The following is a 26,021-nucleotide window of genomic DNA, read 5'->3' as shown; positions in this document are numbered from 1 at the left end:
TGCTTATAATTGCTCTATAATTGCTTATAATTGCTCTATATTAGCTACCAGTTTGGCTTCCTTAAGAAGCTTTTCACCTCCGGCTCAGTCACTTCCTATGCCGGGCTGATGAGTGCTAATAAACACGAAAGTGCAGTCCTCGGATGGAATGACTGAGTTGGTGGTGTATGTTATGAATCACTCAATGCTTCTAAAAGTTATTGCTTTGTATAAATTGTAGCCAGTCTTTTTTCAAGATTTTTTATTTCATACGAAAAGACCACCACTAAATTTGGATACAGTAAAACCTGTAAAGTTGACCACCCTTGTAAGTTGACCACCTGTCTATGTTGACCACTTTTGTCGGGAACGGAATTAGTCATATCTCATATAATGAAGGAAAACCTCTGTAACTTGACCACCTCTCTATCTTGACCACCTGTCTATGTTGACCACTAATGTAACGCAAATTTGGTTTGCAGTATTGTAAAAAGCCCTTTGTAAGTTGACCACTTGGTTTATTTTTTAAAACTTTCTTCAGAAAATTACTTTATTTTATTATCTATTTATTATTATTATTATTTTTATTATTTGATAGCTTTCTAAGAATGTTTTTAATGTTTTGATGACAGACTAGCATTTTACTAACCAAACAGCAGCATAAAGCTTATGTTGCTCTTTATTCTCCAAACTTGTTTTTCATTTGTTGATTTGAGATAGCTTTTTGTATTCTGTTCAATGAAAATAGGTGTCAGTATAAAAGTTCAAAATCTTTTCTTTCAGTTGCAATATGTTATGGCAACATAGGAATTGTGCAAAAAGAGCTGACCCAGCTATATATATATTTTGCCCCCCCTCCCTGCAACAAAATATGTAGAGCCCCTCCCTAGTGGCCAGCAGTGTCTATTTTTAAAGTGCATAAGTCTTAGTGCTAGTTTTTTTCTATTTTTTCTTCAATTTCTAGGGCCGTTAGCCCCTTGCACTGCGGGTACACAGATCTGGGCCTGCTAATGAGTAAAGTTACATGTTTCTGGTGCAAGGGATTAAGAGATAGGACATTTTAATTTTGCCTTTATGAACTGGGAGAGTCGTGCTTATTGCTCTTGGTGCTATAAGTTGTACAAAAAAGGCTTGAAAACGAAACTTAGTTGAACTTGAGATTAATAAAAAGTATGAATTATTAAAATTAATTGAAAATGGCGAAAAACAGAGAAAATTAGTTGGCATATGTGGAATTTCTAAACCTACAGTGTCTAATATAGTTAAAAACAAGGAAAAAATAACAAAATTATTTGAATAGTATTTTTAATTATTGTTTCACTTTCAATAATGTTAAACACTGAAAGTGAGTTGACCAGAAAGAGTAAGGGTGAATTCCTCAAAAAATGAATACATGCTGCAAGAAATGACAAAAAAAAAAAAAAATTACCGCCCTTTATAAATTGACCACCTGTCTAAGTTGACCGCCAAAGTGCTGCACCGCGAGTGGTCAACTTACACAGGTTTCACTGTACTATGAAAGTTACCCGTATGTCGCAATACATGAAGCAGTCATCAAAATTTTAAAATTTTCTCTGCAGTAAGAAATGTAATACAAACAAATTTTTCTTTTCTCCTTTTTTTTTTTCCTTTTTTCTTTTGATAAAAAATAATAAAATTAATCGTTTCATTTGAACGTCTGTAAACTTCGAAAAAACTCTTGCAAAAACGTTTGCGAGGAACGTAATCTATAAAATTCAAAAAGATTCATCGTCTGCAAAATAAAAAAGAAAGAAAATAACAAAATCAACGACATCGTCAGACCGAAGGTCCACTCGCTACATACCAAAATAGATCACGTGTTTCGCAATCTGCCAAACGCAAGGAAAGAACAACTCCAAGCGATGGCAAAATTAAATCAATAAGTAAGTAATCTTGATTGCTCAGGAAATATAAATAAAAAGGAACCACACTAAACCAGAAAAAAAAATCAACCTCAAAAAATATGATATGAAATTAAATGACAGTCCAAGTGATAATAAATCTTCACAAGTCACTTTAAATTGACTACTAATAAATGAGTCGCTGTTGTTAACTTATTGGCATTTCAAGTAAATTTTAAGTAACGCTAGACATTTCATATTAATAAGTTAATAATTAAAAAAAACAACGTTAACCAAGCGCGAAAACTGCAAATTATTGAATACACATGTTTCGAGGTTTTAAGAAACTTCTTCTCAATGCATAGAACGCAAGGTTATTTATGAAAGAGCATCCCATAAAGGATTTTAGTCCGTAATCTTGCGGCTGCCGCCTAATAAAGGGGATAGATTGTAATCTCAAAACACACGTATTCAAAAATTCGCATTTTTTTTTTAGATTGATCAGTGTTTTTATCAATTTACTTTCAGTATAAATGTCATTATTTTGCTTCTTATTTCGAAACATTAAAAAATATTTATATGATTTTCAAAATTCCGAATTCTTTATTTAAATACATATGATACATTCCTTTTTTTGACGAAACTGCATCGTTTTGAGTCTGTCCTTGAATGATCACACTAATAATTAATTAAACGTCTGCCTTAATTGATATTAATCCACCCTTCGATTAACTTCATCCCATGACTGTCGAAAACGACATTTTGATTCAAGTTAGAAAATGATGGTACCCCCTGCTTTTATTTCCAAATCCGGCGCAGTGCAAGACTTTTGCTACCGTAACCCGGGCTTTCCAAAATTACTGCCCTGTAACGACATCAAAATGATGGCCCATAACGCTATTAACGCCCCCGACTTCGTTGCCATAGCCACCCGACCAAAAGTCGCACCAAAATGAATAAGCGAACAGCATGAACAACAAAAGGAAACGCACACTAAAACGTCGTCGGCTCTAATCTCGGAGGCAGCGCGAACTTTCGTCTCAGGCCCTTAAATCCTGGCAATTTCGCAGGTGAAATACAACCCCAAAAACAAGGAAGTCTTCCCTTCCCACACCTTCATCAGTTCGTTACGGTTTGGGGGGCGGAGGCTCTAAATTATAGTTATCTCTGGCATTATCGGGGCTTTGCGGTAACTGTTATAGCCGGACTTGTGGCGCGAGCTTCCCCCCATTTTATAGAGCCCAGGTTTCATTTACTTTTTTCCACTTTTTGTTTTCTTCGGCGTGTCATTTGGCCGGACGGTCATTTCCTCCGGCCGTGACCATAAAGGTCTTAGATGCATCATTAAGCCTCGAGCAAGCTTCCAACAGGCTGTACTGTACACCGTATCAGAAAAAGTAATCGGATGCCATTTTCTTTCTTGGGAAACTTCTTCACAAGCTTTGCTTGCTTCAGTTGTGCCTTTTCTTGTTCAGTTTGAAAGTTGTTCATCATGTTCTCAGAAATTCCTAATATCATTCACAACGGTAACATTCGGTACATGGCATTGAAAATTTTTTTTTAAATATGTATTAATGTTTAAAAGAAGCTGAAAGAGCTTTTATGATCTGAGGGGTTTGAAGGAAAAATAGTGCAATAACGCAGTTAATGAAAATTTGACAACCATTGGACAAACACAGATTTTTCTTAGCTTTTTTTTTTTTTTGAGGGGGGGGGTCATATAGAACAGAGATGGTGAACCCGAGGCACGCGGGCCATAGTGTGGCACTTCGGAGTTTTAATAGTGGCACGTGCAGACTTCCAATTTCTCTTTTCATTCTTCTTTAGCCACTAAATACTTATTTTCTGTATCACAGAGACTGTAAACGAAGTCAATTTTATTTTTAAATTTAATGGAGACTTACAATGTTGTTCTTATTCTAATTGGCTTTATACGTAAGTTAGAAATTCCGCCAAATAAGTAAATCACGCCAGCGTGGTAGCCGTAATGTTTCGAAGGTCTAATGATAGCACAATGCACTGGTTCAAGATACGGGAAAAATTGAAAGTGACTCGCATATATTTTTTTCCGAAAATAGGGGCATTCTTCCCAAAAAGATTGGCCACCCCTGGTTTAGAAAGAAGCTTACGCCTAAACTGAACATTTTGTCAACTAAAACGAAAACGCTAGATTCTAAAGACGCCTAACTTTCGTACCCTAAATTCGAATCTTGGTTTGAAAAAATTGCCAAACAATTAACAACTTATTGTTAAATTCTTTGCGGGCTTTAATATTTCATTATTCGATTTTTTTTCCACAACCAATATCTACAGTTCATCAATTCCAATGTTGTAAATCACAGCTCTGCGAGCTACGAATGATGGATTTGATAAATTATACAGTTGGTACTAAAGTGATCATTTACAATTTCTGAAAGCACAATTTGTAACCTTTACACCGACTGTAAGCTGACGAATATACGTAAATAGATGTACGGAAAATTAGAAAAATGTATGCGAAAGGTGTTCTACAATAGCTTAAGACGATGGGTACATAAATATACAAAATAGTACGAGACAAAGAAGTGGATTCATAGACATATATCTGCCCGTTTTGGCAGTTACAGTCAGTAAAGATTTGATTTTTGTTTTCTAGTTGCGCAAGAAATCAGGAGCGTATACAGAAATTTTTTTTGAAAGGCGCAAATCAAATATTATGAGAAACTTCCAAATAAAATCCAAATTTACAATGAGTGGTTTCAAATTTATTTATTTCCTTCAGCTCTCCTCTTTAATACGCTCTTGCTAGCTATGTCTTTTGCTTCCACAGGCATATTTCCATTCAAAAAATAATGGCTTAGAAGTGACTGCTAGCAATATTTCCAAACTAGAAAATCACTTCTACATTAATCTGAACGAAGCCATTGCCTGTTTGGTGATATTTTGATAGTTGAAATTGTAACCTCACTTCAGTGGATTAACTCTAAACTCCAGTAGGCAGCGTTCATTGTTGACAGCTTTTTCGTTTCTTCATTCCCCTGAAATTACAGTCTTACCAGTAAAACAGTTAAGTTACCGGATGGAATTGAGCCTTGTCACAATAAAGCCTTTCCCTGCATGCTAATCATTACCAAAACATATTACCAAATTATCATGCCGTGGCGTGAGTTTCATGATTAATGACGTCGGCATCACTCGATCATTCGCTTTCATATATTGTCGCCTCAGAGCAACAGTAAGACATCTAATCCCAATAATAACACTAAGATGTCCTACTGTTGCTCTGAGTCGACGATATATGAGGATTTGACTACGTTTGTATATTATTTCTGACAAATACTGATAGCCTTACAAAGTTTTATTGAATATGTTTTAGGCTAAGATTAGGTTTGTTGTATTATATCATATGGTTGATTCAAATAAAGTTCCGAAATTTAACAACGTGTGAGGTATTTTTCTTTGTCCACGTTTTCCATTTCCTGAGCCCACTGGCCCACTCTCCTCTTCAAATCTAAGAGCAGATAGATTTAAGATAAATTGTGTTGTTAGCTTTATCTGTTTAGAACAAAAGAAATTCGCTTTTATCTCCCCACGTGTTACTTCATGGAATCCTGGAGTACCTCCTCCAACTGGTAAAGGGGAGCTAAATGGGATAGTCTTGTTCTTCTTCTGGGGACATATCCTCCCTCACTTCCCGGGGTCGTGTACCTGTTCCAACTTCGAAATATTGGAAACGCCATCTGTCGTCTATGGGGGGTTCTAATTCCCGCTTAGAATCAATTTGTGCGAGAGAAGATGACTTTAGTTGTTCGCGTTGTGATGTTGAATGAATGTTGTCTTTCCTGAAGATTGGTTTCTGATATAAGAATGTAAAGGAAAGTTAATATTATTAGTTCTGCAACCCTATGGCATGATAATGAAAAAATACGAGTTTTTGCAAGCTAAATGGGGAGGAGTGTAAATAAAACTTTAAAAAGTCTTCAAAAGATGCCAAAAGCGTTCAGGAAATATTATGCAAAAGAAACTCACGAGGAAGGATACATTCACGTTAGTTATGCTAAAACTGAAGCTCTTGAATTTGAACCCTGTCTTTATGCAATAAAGGGAAATAATCTGTGAGGAACCTTCAGGGTCCAAAATTCTTCGAGGTTCAGCAAGTCACAAACCGTAGATGGCAAGAAGGGGCGAAGTCTACAAAGTACACTTTTGGCGGCTACTCAAGCTACCCTAGTGGTTTGTCTTATAGATTAAAACCCGACCATTTCTATCTATCTATCTATCTATCTATATGTGTGTATGTCACTCGAACGCCTCGAGAACGACAAAGAAATGCTAATCGAGAAAAGATTCAAAATTTTACGAAGATTATGGAAAGCCAGATTACTTTTTTGTACAACTTTAATTAGCGGAGATATTTATTAAAACGCCAATCGCCAGTGACTTTCCATCCGTTCCGAAGTTTTGCAACTGCTGGCAACATACCAATAATGACTTGTTTCGAGAAAAAGTGGATTAAATAATGTCGGCTGCTTACCAATAATTCCTGGTTCGAGCGAAAGTGAAATAAATATGGCTTTTTTTTATGCGAGGATGCAAGGAATTACCCTTTTCATCTTTTCTTTTATCGAATGTAATTTACGTCCCGAAAGCGTCAAGTAAGATTCGTAAGATTCTTCAGCTAACTTAAGTTGCCTCAGGGGGTAAAAAGGGGGCGAAGCTCTGGAAGTACACGGCAGAAGGTAGTGTATTTCGGTACTGCGAAGCGCTGCAGGTGACCGCCCTGCTATGCATGATTTTGGACAACAATGTCATTTTTCTTATAAGATTACTTAAAATCACACATCTATCTATCTATCTATCTATATATATATATATATATATATATTATCTGTTACTTATGTGCTGTAATTGCTGGGTTCATTGAAATTCTGCTCGAATATCAGTGAAATTGCATATTTTGTTTTCAATGCTTGTCGTCTGTTCTTTTCGCAAGGAACTCAGGCCAGTTCGTCACTAAAGACTAATATCTATTCAAAGAAATCCTTCCCCTAAGGTATAAAAGGGATCCTTTGTTCCCCGCAGTGAGCATCCATTAGCTGAAAAGAGCAATAAGCTCCCTGAGTTGAATAAAAGAGATCCGTTTTTAATAAATCTAATGAGAGCACAGTGACTGCTGGAATGGCTTTGTATCGTCTCAAAAGAAACGGATTTCCAGCGCGGCATATCTTTCTTTCCTCGGAGGAAAATAAACGATTGCTCTGTTTTCTTTAAACCTTTTTGATAAAATGTGACTATTTCGAGAGTTTTAAACAAATAAGACGAGAGTTCTCTGTTTGATAAGAATGAAATCGTGTGTGCTTAGTACTTCTTGTTTGGAATCTCGCGAGAAAGCCTCAACTCCTCTGATAAATGGATTAAGTAAAGTTAAAATAATGTTTCGTTTTCTCCAGATGGAAACCGATGGGTATTTACAGCGCTAGCGGTGTATATAAACGTCGATGTATTGTTAACTGGTAGTTTTTTTGGCGCCAGATAAACAGCTTTCGTGTATTGCTCGCTTTAAGCGGGGTTTGCTCGTAAAAAGCGAGTTATTCTCCCATAGACATAACATTGTACGAACCAAGTATTTCTGAATTTCTCGCTAAATCCGGGCTCTCGTTAAATCAGGGCTCGTTCGTTATAATCGAGTTCGACTGTATATTGCTTAACATATTGATCCCAATTCTTCTTCAAAGTGGTTTCATTTGCTCCTTGTCGCAATATTATGTTCCTTTATGGCTCTAACTTAATTCTGTGTATGAAATTCTATTACGTGGGCACTTAACTTTTGCTTTATGGAGTGCTGCGCGTGGAACATGTATCCTTTTATTTCGTTGCAATTCTCCACCGCCGTAACCACGAAAATGCCGCGGACTTTCTTTCTGGTTTCGTATGATTTACGGGCAATTGGAAAAGAGCCCTAGAGTAATCTTTATTTGTTCTGGTGTCCTATAGTCATTTCCGCCACCATTTCGTCCCGAACACTGAATGAATACTAATGCTGTTACGACACTTTAGCTTCCATGCCCTCCTTTGAGATATTTTGCAGATGGGTGGTAAGTTAAACGGGGAATTAACTGAAGCAGAGTTTCCATCCAATTGTATTGTCGCATTTATTCTTTGGATTATACAGATTGTGTACTAGTTTTACTACTTAACTACCTATGTAAAATGTAATTTAATTTTTAAGTTTTCAAGATGCAATATTTAAATTTTAGTTTTTCGCCTCCGTATCTTATGAGATACGTCCGTTACTATGCAAAGGAAAAATTAATTAGTTCCTGAAGTTTTTTAAAAATTTGATAGCACTGCTCGTCGTAGATTCTTGAGCTATATACTATTTCTGTATTGGAAAGATTTTTTCCCCACTTTCTACAGGAATCTGTTCACTTTAAAGTAGAAAAATGCAGTTCAAAACGAAGTAAGAAAAAGAAGCACCTAAATCTACCTATACTTAGAATCGCGCATTTGCTCCGGCAGCTATATGCTCCAGTTTTCTATTTTATTTTGAAGCTTTTTAGCCCACGTTTTGCAAGTAATTTTTAAATTTAGTGTTTTGCTTTTAAGCAATCCTCGGTGTTGTTTTATAATACAGTCGGAATCGCTAATTGCGAGCCCAATATTTTTTATGAGAACTCCGATTTTGCGAGGAAATCAAAAAGATTTGGTTGGTATAATGTTAAATCTCTTTGAACAAAACTCGCTTTTAACGAGCAAAACCCGCTTAAAGCCAGCAATATTTTTGAAATTCATAAAATGTCTCTTGATTCCTTTCTGAGATTTTTTTTTTTTTTAAGTTCCACTAACATTTTGAATTTAACCGAAAGTTAGAGATAAGACATAAATCATGAGAACAAGTAATGACATTGCTTTAAAAAAAATCGTGAAGTAGAGGAGCATTTAAAAATTATGTATTTGTTGAAGAGAATTTTACCATTTCCAAGATATTGTAGCTGAAAGTCAAGAGAGAGAGAAAAAATGAAATTGCTACCGTCATAATAGCCCTGGACATACTTATCTTCTAAAGTGCAGGAAAACTTTAAACTATTTTGAAGCCACGGACACAAATGATGATGTTTATCGGACCCCACGTTCCTCGAAAACAATAACAGGAACGAAACAATAAAACAGTTCAAATCAAATAACCAACTTCTTTGGTATTGTACCGAAATATAAAAATAGCAAAGCAAATTTGTATATACTTTTATGATTTTTTTTCACGAACCCGTGTTTTACGCGAGCACCCGCCTATAACGAGCAAATATCGCGCTCTCTTCGTGCTCGTTATAAGCGAGTTCAACTGTAACTGTCACCACTAACCTAATCTTGCAAACTATTTTACTGTTTTTAATCTGAGTCGCTGTCTACTAAAAAGAATTCTGCTTCTGGGCTTAGAAGTAGTTCATGTTCTTCACAGAATTCATGCAGTGAAACAAGAAACTAATTTATTCGAAGTTTTTGTAATGTTTTGTGCAATAATTGATACATCTGTTACCGTGGAATTGCAATGAAACAAGAATCTAACGTATTCGGAGTCTTTGTTAGGTGTTTTGTGCAACAATTGATACGCCTAGAATTGCAATGAAACAAGAATCTGACATATTTGGAGTTTTTATGAAATGTTTTGTACAACAATGGATACGCCTGTCACCGTGGAGTTGTCCATAAATCTAATCTATCATACATTTTGTGATTTACTCCGCACAGAAAACGTAAAACATCGCTCTTTATTATCTTCTAGATCTCACCCTCTAAGTTAATTGAAAAGTCCTCGGGGAATATAAGTAGTGACCGATATCTATCTTGTAAAGAAAGTCCAATTCGTTTGCTGTAACGGAAGACCATCGAGGGTTCTCGGTGGTCCAATCAATTTGATAAAGATCGCTAGCCAGGGCTCTCGCCGTGCTGTAACTAAAACTGTCTGTGCTTCTCGATCAAATCAAGGAAGGGAAAATTAAAACGACTCGTCACACTCAATTGAATTATCCATCCGGACCAATGGAAGAAAATGGAATTGCGATACTGGAAATCGGAATTGACAACTTAAACAAAGAAGTGCCTTTGGGGTTCTGTGCTTTGATTGTTCCTTTTCGTGTTCAATTTCAGTAACTTCATTTTATATATATATAAAAAAAGTTGAAATGAAGAAAGCTAATTCTTATGCCTGTTGCAGCTTACTCTCTTCCAAGTTGGGTTTCCGTTTCCTTAGATTTTACATACAGAAATAAAAGTGCTTTTATATTTTTAAATTTTTAACAATCGTTCAAATTTTTTTCACAGAAGGAAAATGTTTCATAATAATATCACATTATTAGAATATTAAACTCGTTTTAAGCAGAAAAAAGACAATTCTACTTTGTTGAGTTTAAATATAAGAGGATTAATTTCATGTCCTTCTTACTTGAGAATGGAAGCTACATTGAATTATCGACGAAATTTTAGTAACATGTTTTCTTCTTTTTCTTTTGATGGGCCAAAGGAGTGTGAATTGAAGCTCTAGACTAGGAATATTGTATTTTAGCTACTGGCAACCATAGTCGCAAAAAGTGGGAATCACTTTTGCGCTTTGGGAAGCCGTTTAAATATATATATATGGTAGAATCCATCTCAATTCAAGAAGGGGCGTAACATGGTCTGCGATTTTTTTGAATTTGTCATATGTTAAAATTCATAAAAAATTAATAAATACTTTTTTTTTTTTTTTTGCATAATCCTATGCCGAGATACAGGCCGCCAAAGATGGCGGTGCTGTCATGATTTCTCACTTGGGATTTTCGTCAAAATCGTTAAAGTACATTATCTCAGGAACGGTAGAACATATATTCGTTGCGGTTTGTTTTATTTAAAAGGAAATTTTTTCTTGTTTAAAAAAATATGCAACATTTTTAAATATGTGCTTTAGTTCTTTTTCCACAGTCTTTTGAAAAACAAAGTTTAAAATAATTTTTTTGATTTTTCTCACAAATGCCAATTTCAAAAATTTCTCCTATTTTTTACAGTTTATAGTGCTACTGAGCACTACGTTCCCTGAAAAGAAGAGCTTCCACTTTTTCGTTTGGGGTCTTAGGACCTTCAACCTTCAAAATTTTCGATTTTCTGGAAAATATATATGTTATGCACAATTTAATTCTGAACAATTTGATACCTTATTTATTACCATACGCCAAAAACTTTTCAAGTTATTGTAAAAATGCGTAAACTTTTCCCATAGAGATTTATGTTAACAGCAGCTGTTTAAGCCTCTTTTTCTCAAGTGCGGGTTTCTTCGGTTTTCCCGTTTTGCGAGCATGATATCTCAAAGTTTCTTATATATTTCAGTAACACTTTTCATGCATGTTTGTCTGGTATATTTTTATGATCTGAACCTAAATTTTAACTTAAAATAAAAGTTAATATATTTTTTTTTAAATATTTTTGCACAAAATTTTGGAAATTTTCGTTATTAAATTACAAAAATTTTAAAAAATAATTAAATAATTTTTAAAAATATAAATAAATTTAGGTTCAGGTCATAAATATAAACCAGATGAACATACATTAAAAGTTTTACGGAAATGTAGGAGAAATTTTCTGGGACATCATGCGCGCAAAACGAGAAAACCGAAAAAACCGGCACCTGAGAAAAAGACGCTTAAACAGCTGCTGTTAACATAAATCTCTATGGGGAGAGAGGTTACGCATTTTCACGATAACTTGAAAAGTTTTTTGTGTATGGAAATAAATAAGGTATCAAATTGTTCTGAATTAAAATATGCATAACATATACTTTTTCTGGAAAGTCAAAAATTTTATAGGTTAAAGGTCCTTAGATCCCTTAAGAGATTTTAGAGGTATTTGAAAAAATGGGGATTTTTTTAAGCAACTTTTTACGTAATGGCAGACCTGAAAATTCAAAAAAAAAAAAAAAAAATTGCAGCATGTGGCCAGAAAACACTTTTAATTAAGTTATATAGCGAAATTTTCATTTTGAGTCTCCACTTTATCCAGGAGTTTTATTTTTTATGAAAACAAGAACGCGTTCTCCAGCCGACTCGCAGCATTTCCCCTCGCAACCTTTCCCGTAGCGCCGAAAGAATCGTTAAGCGCTATGCCATCTTGTTCTCAGTAAATTTCATATCCTGAATAAAATGGCGGCTCAAAATGAAAGTTTCGCTATATGACTGAATTAAAAATGTTTTCTCGCCACTTGCTGCGGGGAAAAAATTGAATTTTCAGGTCTGTGTGTGTGTGCCATTACGTAAAGGGGTCCTTAAAAACCTCTATTTTTTTCAAATGCCTCTAAAAATTTTTAAACAAAAAAGTGGAAGCTCTCCTTTTCAGGAAACGTATAGTGCTCAGTAGTACTAATAAACTAAAAAAGTGAAAATTTTTGAAATTGACATTTTTGAGAAAAATCAAATAAATTACTTTTAACTTTATTTTTTTCGAAAGACTGTGGAAAAAAAACAAAAGCAAATATTTCAAAATGTTGCATATTTTTTAAAAAAAGAAAAATATCCTTTTAACTAAAACTAACCGCAACAAAATGTGTTCAACTGTTCCTGAGATAATGTACTTCAAAGATTTTGACGAAAATCCCAAGTGAGAAATCATAACAAGACCGCCATCTTTGGCAGCCTGTATCTCGGCCCAGGAATTCTTTTGGGAAAAACAAAACAAACAAAAAAAAAAAGATTTGTAAATTTTTTATAAATTTTAACATTTGTTAAATTCAAAATAATCGGAGACCATTATGTTACACACACCCCTTGTTGAATTGAGCTGGATTCTACTATATATATATATATATATATATATATATATATATATATATATATATATATATATATATATATATATGTATATGTATATATATATATATATATATAATGTGTTTAATATTTGTAATTCTGTTTGCTTAATTTTATATTTACTTGGCTTTTTAGTTTTGCTGCGTTGCGCATCTATGGGCTCTTGGTGTGGTCTTTTCAATATTTTTCACTTTTATTATTATTTTATATATATATATATATATATATATATATATATATATATATATATATATATATATATATATATGCACGCAGCGCTAAAAATAAACAATCTATTCTCTATTAGTAATATTAACAGCAAATGAAAAGATTATGATACTCTACAAAAACAAGAAAAATTCTACTGGATATATTTTGAAATTTAATGCATACAACAAAAAACAAAGTAGCGCTTAATATAGGCTCAAGAGAAAAGCTCAAATAAAATTGGAAGCCTGTAGCTGTCACGCGATATTATTTTTAACAAAAAAAAAAGAAAAAAAAAACCTCATGATAGCCTTATTTGGCCATTGGGGCCACATTTTTTTTGGTAGTCATTTCCAATGAAATCATCTCTTGTTTGCAACTGACGACCGCTAACCTAGAGTTTAAATAGGCATGGCAAGTGCACAAACTCGGTGAAAGAGGAAATCAGATCCTACGAAATTTTATCGAAGCAAACAAAAAAAAATGTGCATACACATGTTTTCAGATTATCAGAAGAAAAAGAAATTGATTTTTTTAAAATAGAAACAGGTTAACAAATTGACTTTAACTGTTTAAAATGCAACAATCTGAGAATCTTTCTTTACTTTTAGAGGGAGCAAAAATAATTTCAATAATTTTCTTGAATTTAGCAAAACATATACACTGCGGTAATTTAGTAACATAATAAAAATAGATTAAAATGGTTCAAATGAACACAGAGAAGATTGTACGGACAAAATATTTCAAAAAATGTGTTTGAATAACCCATTTTCGTAAATTACCCATTCACGGTTATGGACTTAAGACAATTTAAAACATTTCATGATCTAATTTATGAGTAAATTAGTAACAGAACGAATTTCATCATTTCAATGCCTTTATCCTTAAAAAAATATATCTTAATCAATTATTGTACTTTACTTTTTTCCCCCAGATGTGATTCCTGTTTCAACCAGATCTGACCCAAACAGCGCTGGGGAAACGGGGTGCAACTGAACGGTGGTAACTATGTGGGCGGCGACAAGATGGTAACCCCTCTGCTTTCTCACCACCACCACGCCTTTCCTCCGAGCCCGGCCCAGAGTCGCGCACCCCTGCTCGACCAGCCCCACCAGCAACAGCGATCGCTCACTCCAAGTTCGACCGGAAAAACCGCCCCACTCTGGCTCTTGCCCCTCCGTTATTTCATCTTCCTCTTCAACAGGTGAGAATTTCTGCTCGTATCTTCTGACTTGAAAAATTTCGCTTTCACTGATGGGATATTCTGTTGGGTATCGTCTAACTTTCAAAAATTTCAGTTTTAAGGATGAAAATTTCTTTTGTTTCGCCTACTTACAAGGATGTCAGTTCTTAAAATGAGTTTTTGTTTCATATATAGGAGAGGGTGGCTCAAAGCGGGTAGGTCGCCCAAAGCGGGTAAGCCTTCGTATGCCCCCCCCCCCCATAGTTTGTTAGGGGCGATGAATACCCGAATGCTTACCCGAACACCCCGAGTTATTATCAGTCCCAGCGAAGCAGCAGTGAAGCGGCATGGCGCAACCAAACTTAAAAATTAAAAAAAAAGGTACATTGTTTTTTTAAAAAAATGAAGTTTAGTAACTTGTGATTAGTTGAAGACCAGCTTATTTTTTTGATTGTCAATAATATTAACTTATTCTGACACTATCCACCTATAAAACTACGATGGTCATTCCGTTTTTTTTTTTAAATTATTAATCTAAGATTATCATTATTAAAGTAAAAAACGTGCCTTTGGGCAAAGCGGATATAGGATTTAATCATATATTTATTTAAAACTTCTCACCCCCCCCCCCCCCCCCCCCCCCCGTTGCAAAATACCAAATGACGGACCTGTTTCGGAACAAGAAAGAGACAGCTCTACTTTTTTTCCGACGGGAGAGCTCTAATGCATTAAATCAATTCCATGTAGGTGACATGATATTTTATTAATAGAATTGGAATAGGGTTTAACAGAACCATCCTTACAGTACATTAAATACCAAGACAAAATCTTTAAAATATTTTTAAAATTTGTATTTATTTATTTATGTATTGTGATTTCTGAAATTTACTAAAATTGATCTGTCCTCTTCTTGCATCGAGATCTTTAATTAAGATAATCAAAAAACTATAAGGAACCAGGATTAATATTTTTATATTTTGCATCGAAATATAACGTTAAAAGACATCACTTTTAGATTATTATTTTCTAAATTAAATTTATTAAGTGTTTCTCTTTCATCAATATATGATTTTCAACAAAATCATTTCTAATGACAAAAATTAAAATATTTTATTTTTAGACTAAAAAAATGAGTAAAATTCTGTAATTTTTCTTTGATAGAACTTAAATTCATTAATTTTGTTTCTTAAAACTGCTAGAACTTTGGGAACCTGTTTATTCCTTAGTGTCCCATCCTTCCACGCTGTCCGACTCCGAAGGTCCGTCGGGTCGACATTCGGTGACGTCAGCAGCTCTTCCCCCGAATCTGGACATTGAGTGCATCGCTTGGGGAACTGTCACCAAAAGCGGAGGTCGAATTACCATACCTGGTTCCGGTAAGCAGCATTTGTTCCTTAGAACTTGAAAATTGATCGTCAGTGAAATTTCCTAATGTACTTCAATGAAAAATGAAAAAACATGGGCAGGTAAACAGCAGTATCTGCAAATTTTTCGTTTTCTTTTTGCATTTTTGTCATCTATTTTCTTCAGCTTTGCTGTACAAATTTGATGTATTTGGTTTCCGCTGAAAAGAAAGCACGAAAAGAATGTAAGATTCCAACATTTACTAGTGTTTGTAAGGAATGAAAAACGTGTTTCTTCAAATATCTCGAAAACTCATTTTTGTAGGTACTGCGGTTTACCTTCCCACAGCAGATTTAGTTTCCACTGAAAAAAAGCACGAAAAGAACGTAAGATTCCAACATTTACTAATGTTTCTGGGCAATTCCACGGTGTCGGACGTAGAATTTGCACGAAATTTACTAATAAAGGTTCATATTTTTCAGAGTTAAAATGGATGAACTGAGCCAATTTTTTTTCTCAATACTTATATATGTAGGAACAATATAAAAAACTTACAGAATTTCTGAAAAAAATTTGAACTATAAATGTTAAAAATGAAAAACCTCATGGTGTCGGACGTAGATGAAAGGGGAACTAAAAATTGACGTACGTTTAAAAAACCCAAGTTTCAGCTCAATGAACTGTTTTCAGATTTTTTGACTACTTGAATGTTGAAAAGTAAAGCTGAAATATGAATAATTTTTCCTTTTTCACCAAATTAATTCACGGATAAATAGCACAAATTTTTTTTCCCATGGTGTCGGACGTGGAATAGTTGGTGTCGGACGTAGAATGTGCAAAGCAGACAACATCCGACATGAAATAAACATCTTAAAAAGCTGTTTAACTCTTAATTTGTGTATGGAATTATATATTATGGTATTTTAAAGCATAAAAAAGGGGGAAAATATGCATAACAGGGGTGTGTGCAGAATTTTCCTCAGGGCTCCATTTTTTGTGAAAAATCAAATAATTTTGTGAAAATTGAAATAATTTGAAACTAAAAAATTTATGCAAAAAGAATGTAGGGAGGGGGGGGGGAGGTTATGGCCCAAGTTATGTCATAGAACTTGTTTACAAGGAGTGTTTTTTCAAGAGATTTCTTTGTTTTTCTGACAAAATATTATTCTTCTGGGTGTTCTTGAGGGATTTGGGGGGGGGGGGGCAGGGAAGATCTCATTTCTTTTGGGGAGATGGACATCCCTAATGTATCAATATCTGTATACCATTCCAGGAAATTTGTATTTTAAGTCTTCACTCATAAAATAAGGAAAATACTATAACGAGAACGAGAGATAGACGCATTTTGTCAAGTTTTTTTTTTTTTTTTTTTTTTTTACAATCTCTATGTGAACAACAAAAAACTCAATCTCTAGGGTGAAAAGAAATGAAGATTGATTTGTAGAATTTTAATGAAGAAAAATCTAACTTATTAACAAATAATAAGAAATTTGGATGTTGGTTACAAATTGTTGAAAACGAAACTGAGCATTTCTAGGCACAAACAGGGGTTGTTGTGAGTTCACCAAAAATACCTGAGAGTTTTTAAGTGAAAACTGGGGAAGGGAGGAGTGTTATTTTTGAACTGAGAACCCTAATACTTCTTAAACATTCATAATTTTATACATAACTACTTTATTCGCTATTGATAAACATATGAGACTCATTTCTTATCTTCAGATATTTTCCCCAGTCAAAATATTGTGTATATGTTCTTTAAATTTATGTTATGTAAAATATAAATATAAATACATAATTCGGCATGAATAGGTGTGAATTATTTAATTTAACCAGGAATTTTCGTATACTTATAAACCTAGTTTCAGTTAGGAAAATATTGGTGTCGGACGTAGAAATTTTTCTGACCATTTATTTAAGCATAACTAGTTTTTTGAAATTTAATTTAAATGATTATTTTTAATTGCATATAAAGTCTTTATTTGCAGACAAAATATTTTGTAAAAATCTCCACTCAGTTTTACATAATATAAACTTTCAGCCAATTTGGTGTCGGACGTAGAATTACAAAAATGCCTTATATGAAAAAATCCCTAAAAAATAAGTTTTGCAGTTAAAGTGGAATTTTTTTGTATATAACTCTTCTAGAGAGTTCTGAGAAACATATTTTAGAGAGAATATTTGAAAAATGCGACAATGCAAGTATCAAACAGCCATTCTTAAGTCGTATAAAAAAAGTTACTCGTAAGAACATGATCATAACAACCTGATTTGAAGCCTCAGAACTCTAATTAATTTTGCTTTTGTTGCATATTTTATGTTATTTCCATACACTTCAGATAATTACCTTTCCATTGATACCAAAATTGTGAGAAAAAGATTATTTTAAAATTCTGCCACCTTTTCCCCTTTTCCGTGGAATTGCCCTTCTGTGGAATCAAAAACGTGTTTCTTCAAATATCTCGAAAACTCATTTTTGTAGGTACTGCGGTTTACCTTCCCACAGCAGATTTAGTTTCCGCTGAAAAAAAGCACGAAAAGAACGTAAGATTCCAACATTTACTAATGTTTCTGTGGAATCAAAAACATGTTTCTTCAAATATCTCGAAAACTTATTTTTTGTAGGTACTGCGGTTTACCTTCCAACAGCAGAGCTTTTTTTTTTTTAATTTTCTTGAATGAAACCTTCAAATTAATCTAATCATTTTGTTAACCTTGTGGTGTTTCAGTTTCTGTTATACATCTTAAATACTATAAATCGCAGAGCATAATTACGAGGGTCAGTCAGAAAGTTAGTTGCACTGTTCAAAAAAACAAAAAAAGGTCTGAAATTTTACAATAACTTTATTGTTATCTTAAAGTTCCATTCAAAATCTACCTTTTAGCATAACCACCTTCGTAATTTAAGCATTTTTCAAGGTGTGGTAAAAGTTTTTTGATGCTTTCTGGAAAGAAATCCTGTCCAATGTCTAATAACCATTGTCGGTTTGCAGCTTTCACTTTGTCTTCCGAATGGTATCTTCACTTTGAAAGTTCTTGTTTCATGGGACCAAAAACATCGAAGTCAAGAGGTGAAAGGATTAGGCGACTAGGGAAAGTGATCCCACACTTCCCACACGAACTTGGTCTTCCCTCGCGCTCAACGTTTTCAATATCTGTGCGTACATTCTCAAACATGTTGCACCATTTCACGATAGCTTGACATGATATTGCATTTTCACCATACACTTCATGCTACTGCCCATAAATTTCAGTGCAGTTGCACCATTTTTCCCACAAAATCAAATCACTGCACGCGTTTCCAATTTGGACGGTACTTGCAGCTGTCGAGACATGTTTGCGACTGATTATCAGGAGAACTAAACTTGCCTTGGAGAAACCGCTACGTCACACGATAAAGGTACATGTCTGAATCGTTGCCACAGAGTTTCATCAAAATTGTCTTAGACGGAACATATTTACGAAGTAGAGCAACTTACTTTCTGACTGACCTACGTAAAAACATAATATCTTGAAAAAAGATTTATAACTTGCTATTTTTCTTTTTATTTATTTTCTATTTGTTTAGGCATCAATTTAAGTAGAAACTAATTTTTATTTCAAACTATCACACTCATAAATAATGATCCTAATATAATATGTCACATATATACAAATATTTACGATATTTATTTTTTTTTTTAGGAATTACTCTCACCATACCTCCTGGAGCCATCAAAAAAGGAGCCAATGTTGAAGTTTATGTAGCCGTGCTAAGGGAAGATAAAGATCGGCCGAGATTATCAGGTGATTATTTCATTGGTTAATTAAAGCTAAATGACTACGACCCATTTCATAGTCGACTCAAGCATCAAAAGTCTCTGAACTAAATCATGTACGAAATTCTTGAAAATGAGCTTTTTTCAATTGCTAGTTTTACGCAGTGGAATCAAAATGATGCAGTTCCCATCGTCTCTGTAGAATGAGCAATGAGGTCGTTTCCGAAATTTTAAAAGTATTTTTTTTTCTGAAAGAGCATGCTTAAAAACATAGAATCTAACCATTTTTTAAGTAATTTGTTTAAGTTTAATATTAAAAAAAATACTTTAACCGGTGTGCTTTCATTGTTTACGCTTCTGCCGATGACATCACAAATGATGAATGCCATTCACTGTTGCCGTTCGCCCAGTGCATAATATTTAACTCACTTCTTAACTCACGCGCGTTGGGAATGACATGGTTGATAGCAAACGTAGAACGCAATATTTAAGTCGCTTCTTGATTATCATAACGTGGAATAGCAGCAGCAATCTATTTCCCAATGCACCTTTTTCGCTAACAACCTGTACCCTATCTATACTAATGCATTCGAGCATGCATTAGTATGGATAGGTTGTTTTTTCCGCATTAACACTACGCTAGCGCTGAAAACTCTTTTACAGAATTCATTTCTTAATTGAATAGAATTCGACCACAGATGATGTCACGCTTGGGAAGGGGGTGGGGGGAGCACAAGGTTGTGACAGTTCGTGGTAAGGGGGAGGGAGAGAGTAACAAGAAATGTGACGTCACGCGTTTTTTAAAACTGTATGCTTATGTGACATAGCGTGACATTTGACAAGAAGGGTGACGTCACGTATTTTTTATGAAAATATGTTTATGAAATTAGCGTGACATGTGACAAAAGAAGAGATGCTGAAAAAAAAAGTGTAACATAATAGATGGACATCCCCAAAGTATAGTGCCTAGAAAGAGGCACTATACCCAAAGTCTCTTTGTGCCAAAAAAAAAAAAAAAAAGAAAAAAACTATACTAAAGCATTCGAGCATGCATCAGTAGAGTATGGATAGGTTGTTTTTTCCGCATTAACACTACGCTGGCGCAGAAAACTCTTTTACAGAATTCATTTCTTTTTCACTGGGAATTTACATACATGAGACTTGGCAACAGAAACAGTCAAAAAATCGGCAACAAAACATCAATATCTTTTTTTTTAAAAAAAAGGGGGGGACCTCTAGAACCTTCTTAGTGTGTCAAAAGTTCCAGGAATGTCAGGCCTGCTTGATGTCAAAAGCAAGACAGGAGAGTTAAGTTGGATCTGATTTGCGATGAGCTTGCTTTTAACTGTGACGAATTGATATACTTTATGCGATATTGTTTGAAGTGATTTTACTATGTATTACTTTTTGTACTAAAGTATTATGTTCTCTCTATGTATCGTTGGGTAAATTTGTAACTAACCTAGTGAAAATGTATATTATTATTATTCCTTTTAATTGATCTTTTTAAAAATTATTTAAGCTTCTTGGCTTATTCTTGTGTAGACTGCTCATCATTTTTGCGAGAGCACAGCGTTATTATGATGAGAAAGGTAAGAAGAATGACAACATATGAAATACATCAGTAAGCTGGCGTACTTCTAAAAATTGTCTCATTCAGCTCAGTTGCTTCCTAGTAATAATAACAAGAATTGCAATTATAGCAAGTACCTACTGTAAATAAAAGCAGCACATTCATTACTCTTGACAAGGTTAACTTACGTTGGGCATTTATTTCTTAAGATGTAGCTATGGAGAACAAGTACTGTCGAATTATAAAAACTTTTAAACGTAATTTTTTTTGCAATTTCGATATTTTTTGCTCAATGGATTTGCTATCTAAAAAATAACTGTTGACTACGTACTGAACAGCTGTATTTTTAGAAACACTCGGATTTCCAAAAATAACTGATGATTTGACTTGGATGAAGGTAAATATTATCGATAAAAGCTTTGTTCCCTATTTCTAGCATAAGACAACTGATGCTCTGTGGTATTTTATAGAATTACATTCATAAGCAAGCACTCGGTTTTACAACATCTACGAGTCACATACGTACACACGCACACTCGTTTTGTTTTTGCTGCATTTGAGTTGAAATATTTTACCATCAAAAACGATTATTTCATTTAATAAATCATCAGTATAATAACAATACACCGTAGATAAACAATTTATTTTTCTGTTATTATGCTTTTAGATAAAGAGACGATATTAAGTCCGGTCGTACTATGTGGACCCACAGGAGTCTATTTGAAGAAATCAGCCATCATCACTTTCCAACATTGTGCTCTACTGAACGCCGAAAACTGGAAGATCAGTATTCAGGAGAGTGAAAGCGGAACCGAAGAAGAAAATCCGGAGTGGAAGGTATGAATTCCTGATATATTTCTGCTACTGTTTAAGTACTTGCATATTTTTCAACTGTGGTTAAGAACAGTTGAAACTCTGTAGGAATCTTGAGGTAAGTAGTCCTTATCATACCATTTCATTTTCGAATGTTTTGTGACTTTCTAAGCACGTGAGATGTCCCTACAGTACGGGTACTGAAACATTTTGAATACGTGGTACCATTTGAACTATTAAAATTTTCCCACGGCACCCTCATTATTTATATATCTGTTATATATCTATATTTATTTATCCATGTGTATGTATATATTTATTTATATATACATAGTACTGATATACGTACTTACAGACAGATAAAATTATCACAATTTTATATTTGGTGATTTTGCGGAAAGGACCAGAATTTACGTAGAACAGGGTCACCACTTGTTAGGTGTTTAATGAAATGAAGACTTTTTAGGGTTCTTAATGTAGAGGAGTGGCATTGTTTTTATTATCTACTAGCAGTACCCGCACAGCGATGCCCGTGCTAAAAATTTAATGGAAGTCCGTTTAATAAAAAAAATTGACGCCCCCTGCCCCTCTGGTGAGAAATGATCGTTTTTCTTTGTATAAAATGCGAACACACCATTTCAAAAAAAAAAAAAACTATTTAAGCTTCTTTGTAATTCAAAACATTTCATCAAATCATTAAAAAAGATTTACAGTTGCTTTATAACTCTATTTAGCAATGAGAAGCGGTTTTTACTGCAATTTAAAATATTTCGCCAAATAAGCAAAAAAAGACATCAAATAATATCTTTCAAATGTAAAAATAATTCCGCAACTCTATTGTTTATCGTCAAACTTGCTCAGCAACCACGCTATCATAATCCATCCGTCTAACGAAAAAAAAAACATCCTGTGGAACAATCAAAAATCATCGTCAGAAAAAAAGAAGAAAATCGTACATTTCACTCGGATAAAAACAAATCAAAAGTTTCTTTTCTTTCAAAATAAATCGCCAAAACAATGAATTACATTAACGTTTGCCTTAAAACAATAATCTTAGACTGAACTTCTCAGCGCCTATCGTGCCAAGCAACCACGCTACCGGAACCCAGCCCTTTTGCGAGTGAAGCGGATGTTTTTTCTTTGGCAATAATAAATGTTTCGCCAAACAAACAAAAAGGTATAAAATCACATTAACAGTAGCTTTCAAATCTTTATGTATTAAGAGCTGCGTTGCCCGGTCTACCTTGAGAACAAAAATTGTGTCAACTGACAGATATTCAACAATTAATTAAAAGAATAACTTAATAACTTAAAGAATAACTTAAATAAAAGAAAAAAAACACCATGCAAAATTACCCTTCCAAAAAATGACGACAGATATTAAAATACTTTTAAGAAGTTAAAATGCGAAAGATGGATTTTAAAAGCGTAACCACGGGAACGCGAAAATGAAATGGTTGACAACCTGAATCAAAATAACATGTTTCGAAATTGATTTAAAAACGCTTGTAACTTTTTTTCCTTTGAAGATCGAAGCTAATTTTTTCGACCAAAGGTCGAGAGAGATCTGGAGTAAAAAACCTCGCTTTTTCCAATGCTGTCAAAAAGAAAACTGTGGAACAATTCCTTCCCTTTTTATTGATAGATTTAATGAGGAAGGTATTGCCAAAATTTGAGCTAAGCCTAAAAAAGTTCGAGCTAAAAACGCAAATTACTCCCGCCGTAATTAAGTTAGAGCATTGAAATCAATTGTTTAGAACGCAGAAAATTCTACCCTTTTTTAACGATATATAATATTAATATGTGCAAGTAATATTTCACCCCTTTAATAGCCAATAATAGGCAATTTACGTGAAATTTGGGACTAAATTTGAATAAAAAAGGAACTATTCATCGGATTTTTTTTCGAATTATAGCCTATGTTACTCAGTAAGAAAGCACCTTTCATATAGTGAAAGAATTTTTCAAATAGGTGCAGTGGTTCCGGAAATTACCTCGAACATATAAGCACACAAAAATCCGCCCTCTCTTTTTATAATATTAGTAAAGATTACAGAGCACATTCTACGAACATAGTTTTATCCATAAAATACCAGCAGAAAAGAAATACTTGGATGCTATCAATAATGTTGGATATGAGGAACCTTGAAGGAAGGGGATGCCAGTGCTAAAATTAAGAAAACGTAGATAACTAGTGCAAATGGCAGGAGAAACTCTCATCTGCTTCGGGGGAAAAGATGGTAATAAGATTTAGGAAAAGTGTTCAGCGAAAACATACTTATGGTTTGAATTTCACAAGCGTTTTACTCAAACTTTTAAAAAATTTCCTTTCAACCCTTTTAATTCTCACTTCTTTAGATTAGTTAAACTGGAAATTCATCTGTAATTCATCAAAAAAGTATTTTAAAATTTGGTTCTATTTTTTTCTTGTGAAGTCAATTTCTCGATTTTTTTTTTTTTTTTTTTTTTAGAGTGTAGTGACTTTGGGCAGTGAGACAATCAATACCCCTTTGTATTGCCAACTAGACGGTCGACAATGTCACGTGGTCACGGACCATCTATGCCGTTACGCAATGATCGGAGAGTCTGAAGAAAAAAGCGGTTGGGCTCTGAAATCTCTAGCCCTGGCGGCTTTTGCTCCAGCAATGTACTCTGCGGTGGATTACAACATACGGGTATACTGCGTGGAAGATACCAAAGCAGCTTTACAAGTAAGGTTTTATAATTGATTTCGCATTAATATTTTGCAATTGTGTACCATCAAAATGTAGTGTCGTAAAAAAATTATAAATTACTTGAGAATGTTAAAAATGTTTTTACTCTTTTAATACAGCGACATTAATGTTTTACAAGCTCTTTAAATTTGCTTTTCGATGTCCATGAATCTTATATTTGGAACATGGGTGCAAGACCTTCCGTCTCAGGACGGATTTCCGTCTTGACAAAATTTCCGAGACGGAGGTCGGGACGGAAAGAAATTCAATGACTTTCTTTTAATTTTTAATGAAAAAAGAAAAATTGAGTGTTTGAAAAATATGCTTTAATATTACTGGACCGTTCCATAACCACGAATTTACATCGACATTCTCTCGGTTTTCCGCTATGTGCTTGTTTTGTTTGCAACGTGCTTTTGGAGGAGTCGCTTTTCGGCTCGCGCCGTTTGGCTTTTTTTAGGTATAGCTTTGTTATTTTCAACTCACTGCATTGCAGACCGAGGAGTTGCTCGCTATTCTCCCTGATTTTTCGAAGCAATGGGTTCTAATTGAAAATTTAGCCTTTTCTCATGCTATTTTCGATCATCCTTTCCTTTTTTTTCATTTGTGGTTTTTTTTTTGCAAACTTTACACGCATAAATGAAAATTATGTACGCTCTTAAAATGTCTTAAGAGTTGAATCTGCATCACCGATTGAGAGTGATTGCTGACAAGATGAAATATTTTCGCCTCAGCAAAGGGCGTCCACATACCAGGTAAAACAGAAACTATCAAGGATTTTGAAGATTTTAATGAAAATGGGAATTTTGGAAATAATCGGGGGGGGGGGATTTCAAGCTGGTTGGAAACACCGATGGGCAAACTGTTCCTGCATTTTTGACAAAGACTTGAGGAATCCTAAATTCTAATGTCATTGAATCGAACACTCGCTAGAATGGAAATATGGGTGGGAGGGGGGGAGAAAGGAAAGGAGAAACATAACGGCAGCACGAGTTTGCGAAAAAACGCTGCTCTTGCAAAGAGGGTAATCTGTTCGCAAATTAACCCACGATACTGAGATCTTAAAACGTTGATATCTTGGACAATCTAGGGGGGGGGTACTCACGGGTTACAGTGTAAAATATCGAAGAATTGAATTGAAAATATTTTTGAAGCTAGGAGCGGTTCGATATTTCTCCACTGCAAACTCTTAAAAATTTAAAAGTCAAAAAGTTTTAGGCTGTCTCTAATGATGTAAAAGTGGGTTTTAAAAAAGAATCGGAAGACTGGAGTCTTGAAAACACTAATTTAGGCAATCTTTGGTGAATTTATGAGAGACGTTTTTGGTGTTCTAACATGAAAATATTTTGTAGCTGATGTATTAAAAACGATTTGAGGCTATAATTAAATGACTTAAGTTAAAGGGCATTTGCGACCCTCTCCCGAAAAGTGTTTGTAATTGAAGTCTTAAATCTTTTAGGCTGTCTTTGGCAATGTCAAGAGGGAGGGAGGGGGCTCTCTTTTTAGGCGAAATTCCGAAACTGGAGTCTTAAAAGCGCAACTTTGGAGGACTGTCTTGGGGTTCGGGGTTTTCCTTTCCCAAAAAATATTCAAAGCTGAAGTATTCAGAACTCAGCTTTGGGAAATCTTTGGAAGACTAAAGAAGAGGGAATTCGAAGGCTTTCTCTCAATACGTTTTAGAATTTTGAATTCTTAAATCTTCGGTGATGAAAAGGGGAAACCGCAAATTTAAGTAAAATTTAGTGAACTTTGAGGAAAGAGTTCGGGGGGGGGGTCTCTCTCC

At 34.3% G+C, this 26,021-nt stretch overlaps 1 protein-coding gene across 1 annotated transcript in view; it reads left to right on the top strand.

The window, feature by feature from the left end:
* LOC129217375 (netrin receptor UNC5B-like) overlaps positions 1–26,021 on the top strand; it is a 408,265-nt gene that overhangs the window by 365,797 nt on the left and 16,447 nt on the right. Inside the window, 8 exon segments of the mRNA XM_054851665.1 lie at positions 13,791–13,804; positions 13,806–13,832; positions 13,834–14,004; positions 14,006–14,060; positions 15,266–15,415; positions 19,065–19,166; positions 21,379–21,548; positions 23,996–24,235. Of these exon segments, the coding sequence (XP_054707640.1) occupies positions 13,791–13,804; positions 13,806–13,832; positions 13,834–14,004; positions 14,006–14,060; positions 15,266–15,415; positions 19,065–19,166; positions 21,379–21,548; positions 23,996–24,235 (929 nt within the window).

This window comes from Uloborus diversus, chromosome 2 (genome assembly GCF_026930045.1).
Source record: "Uloborus diversus isolate 005 chromosome 2, Udiv.v.3.1, whole genome shotgun sequence".
NCBI lineage: Eukaryota > Metazoa > Arthropoda > Arachnida > Araneae > Uloboridae > Uloborus > Uloborus diversus.
The sequence above is the reverse complement of the archived record's forward strand: the minus strand, read 5'-3'. Positions and strand labels throughout refer to the sequence as shown.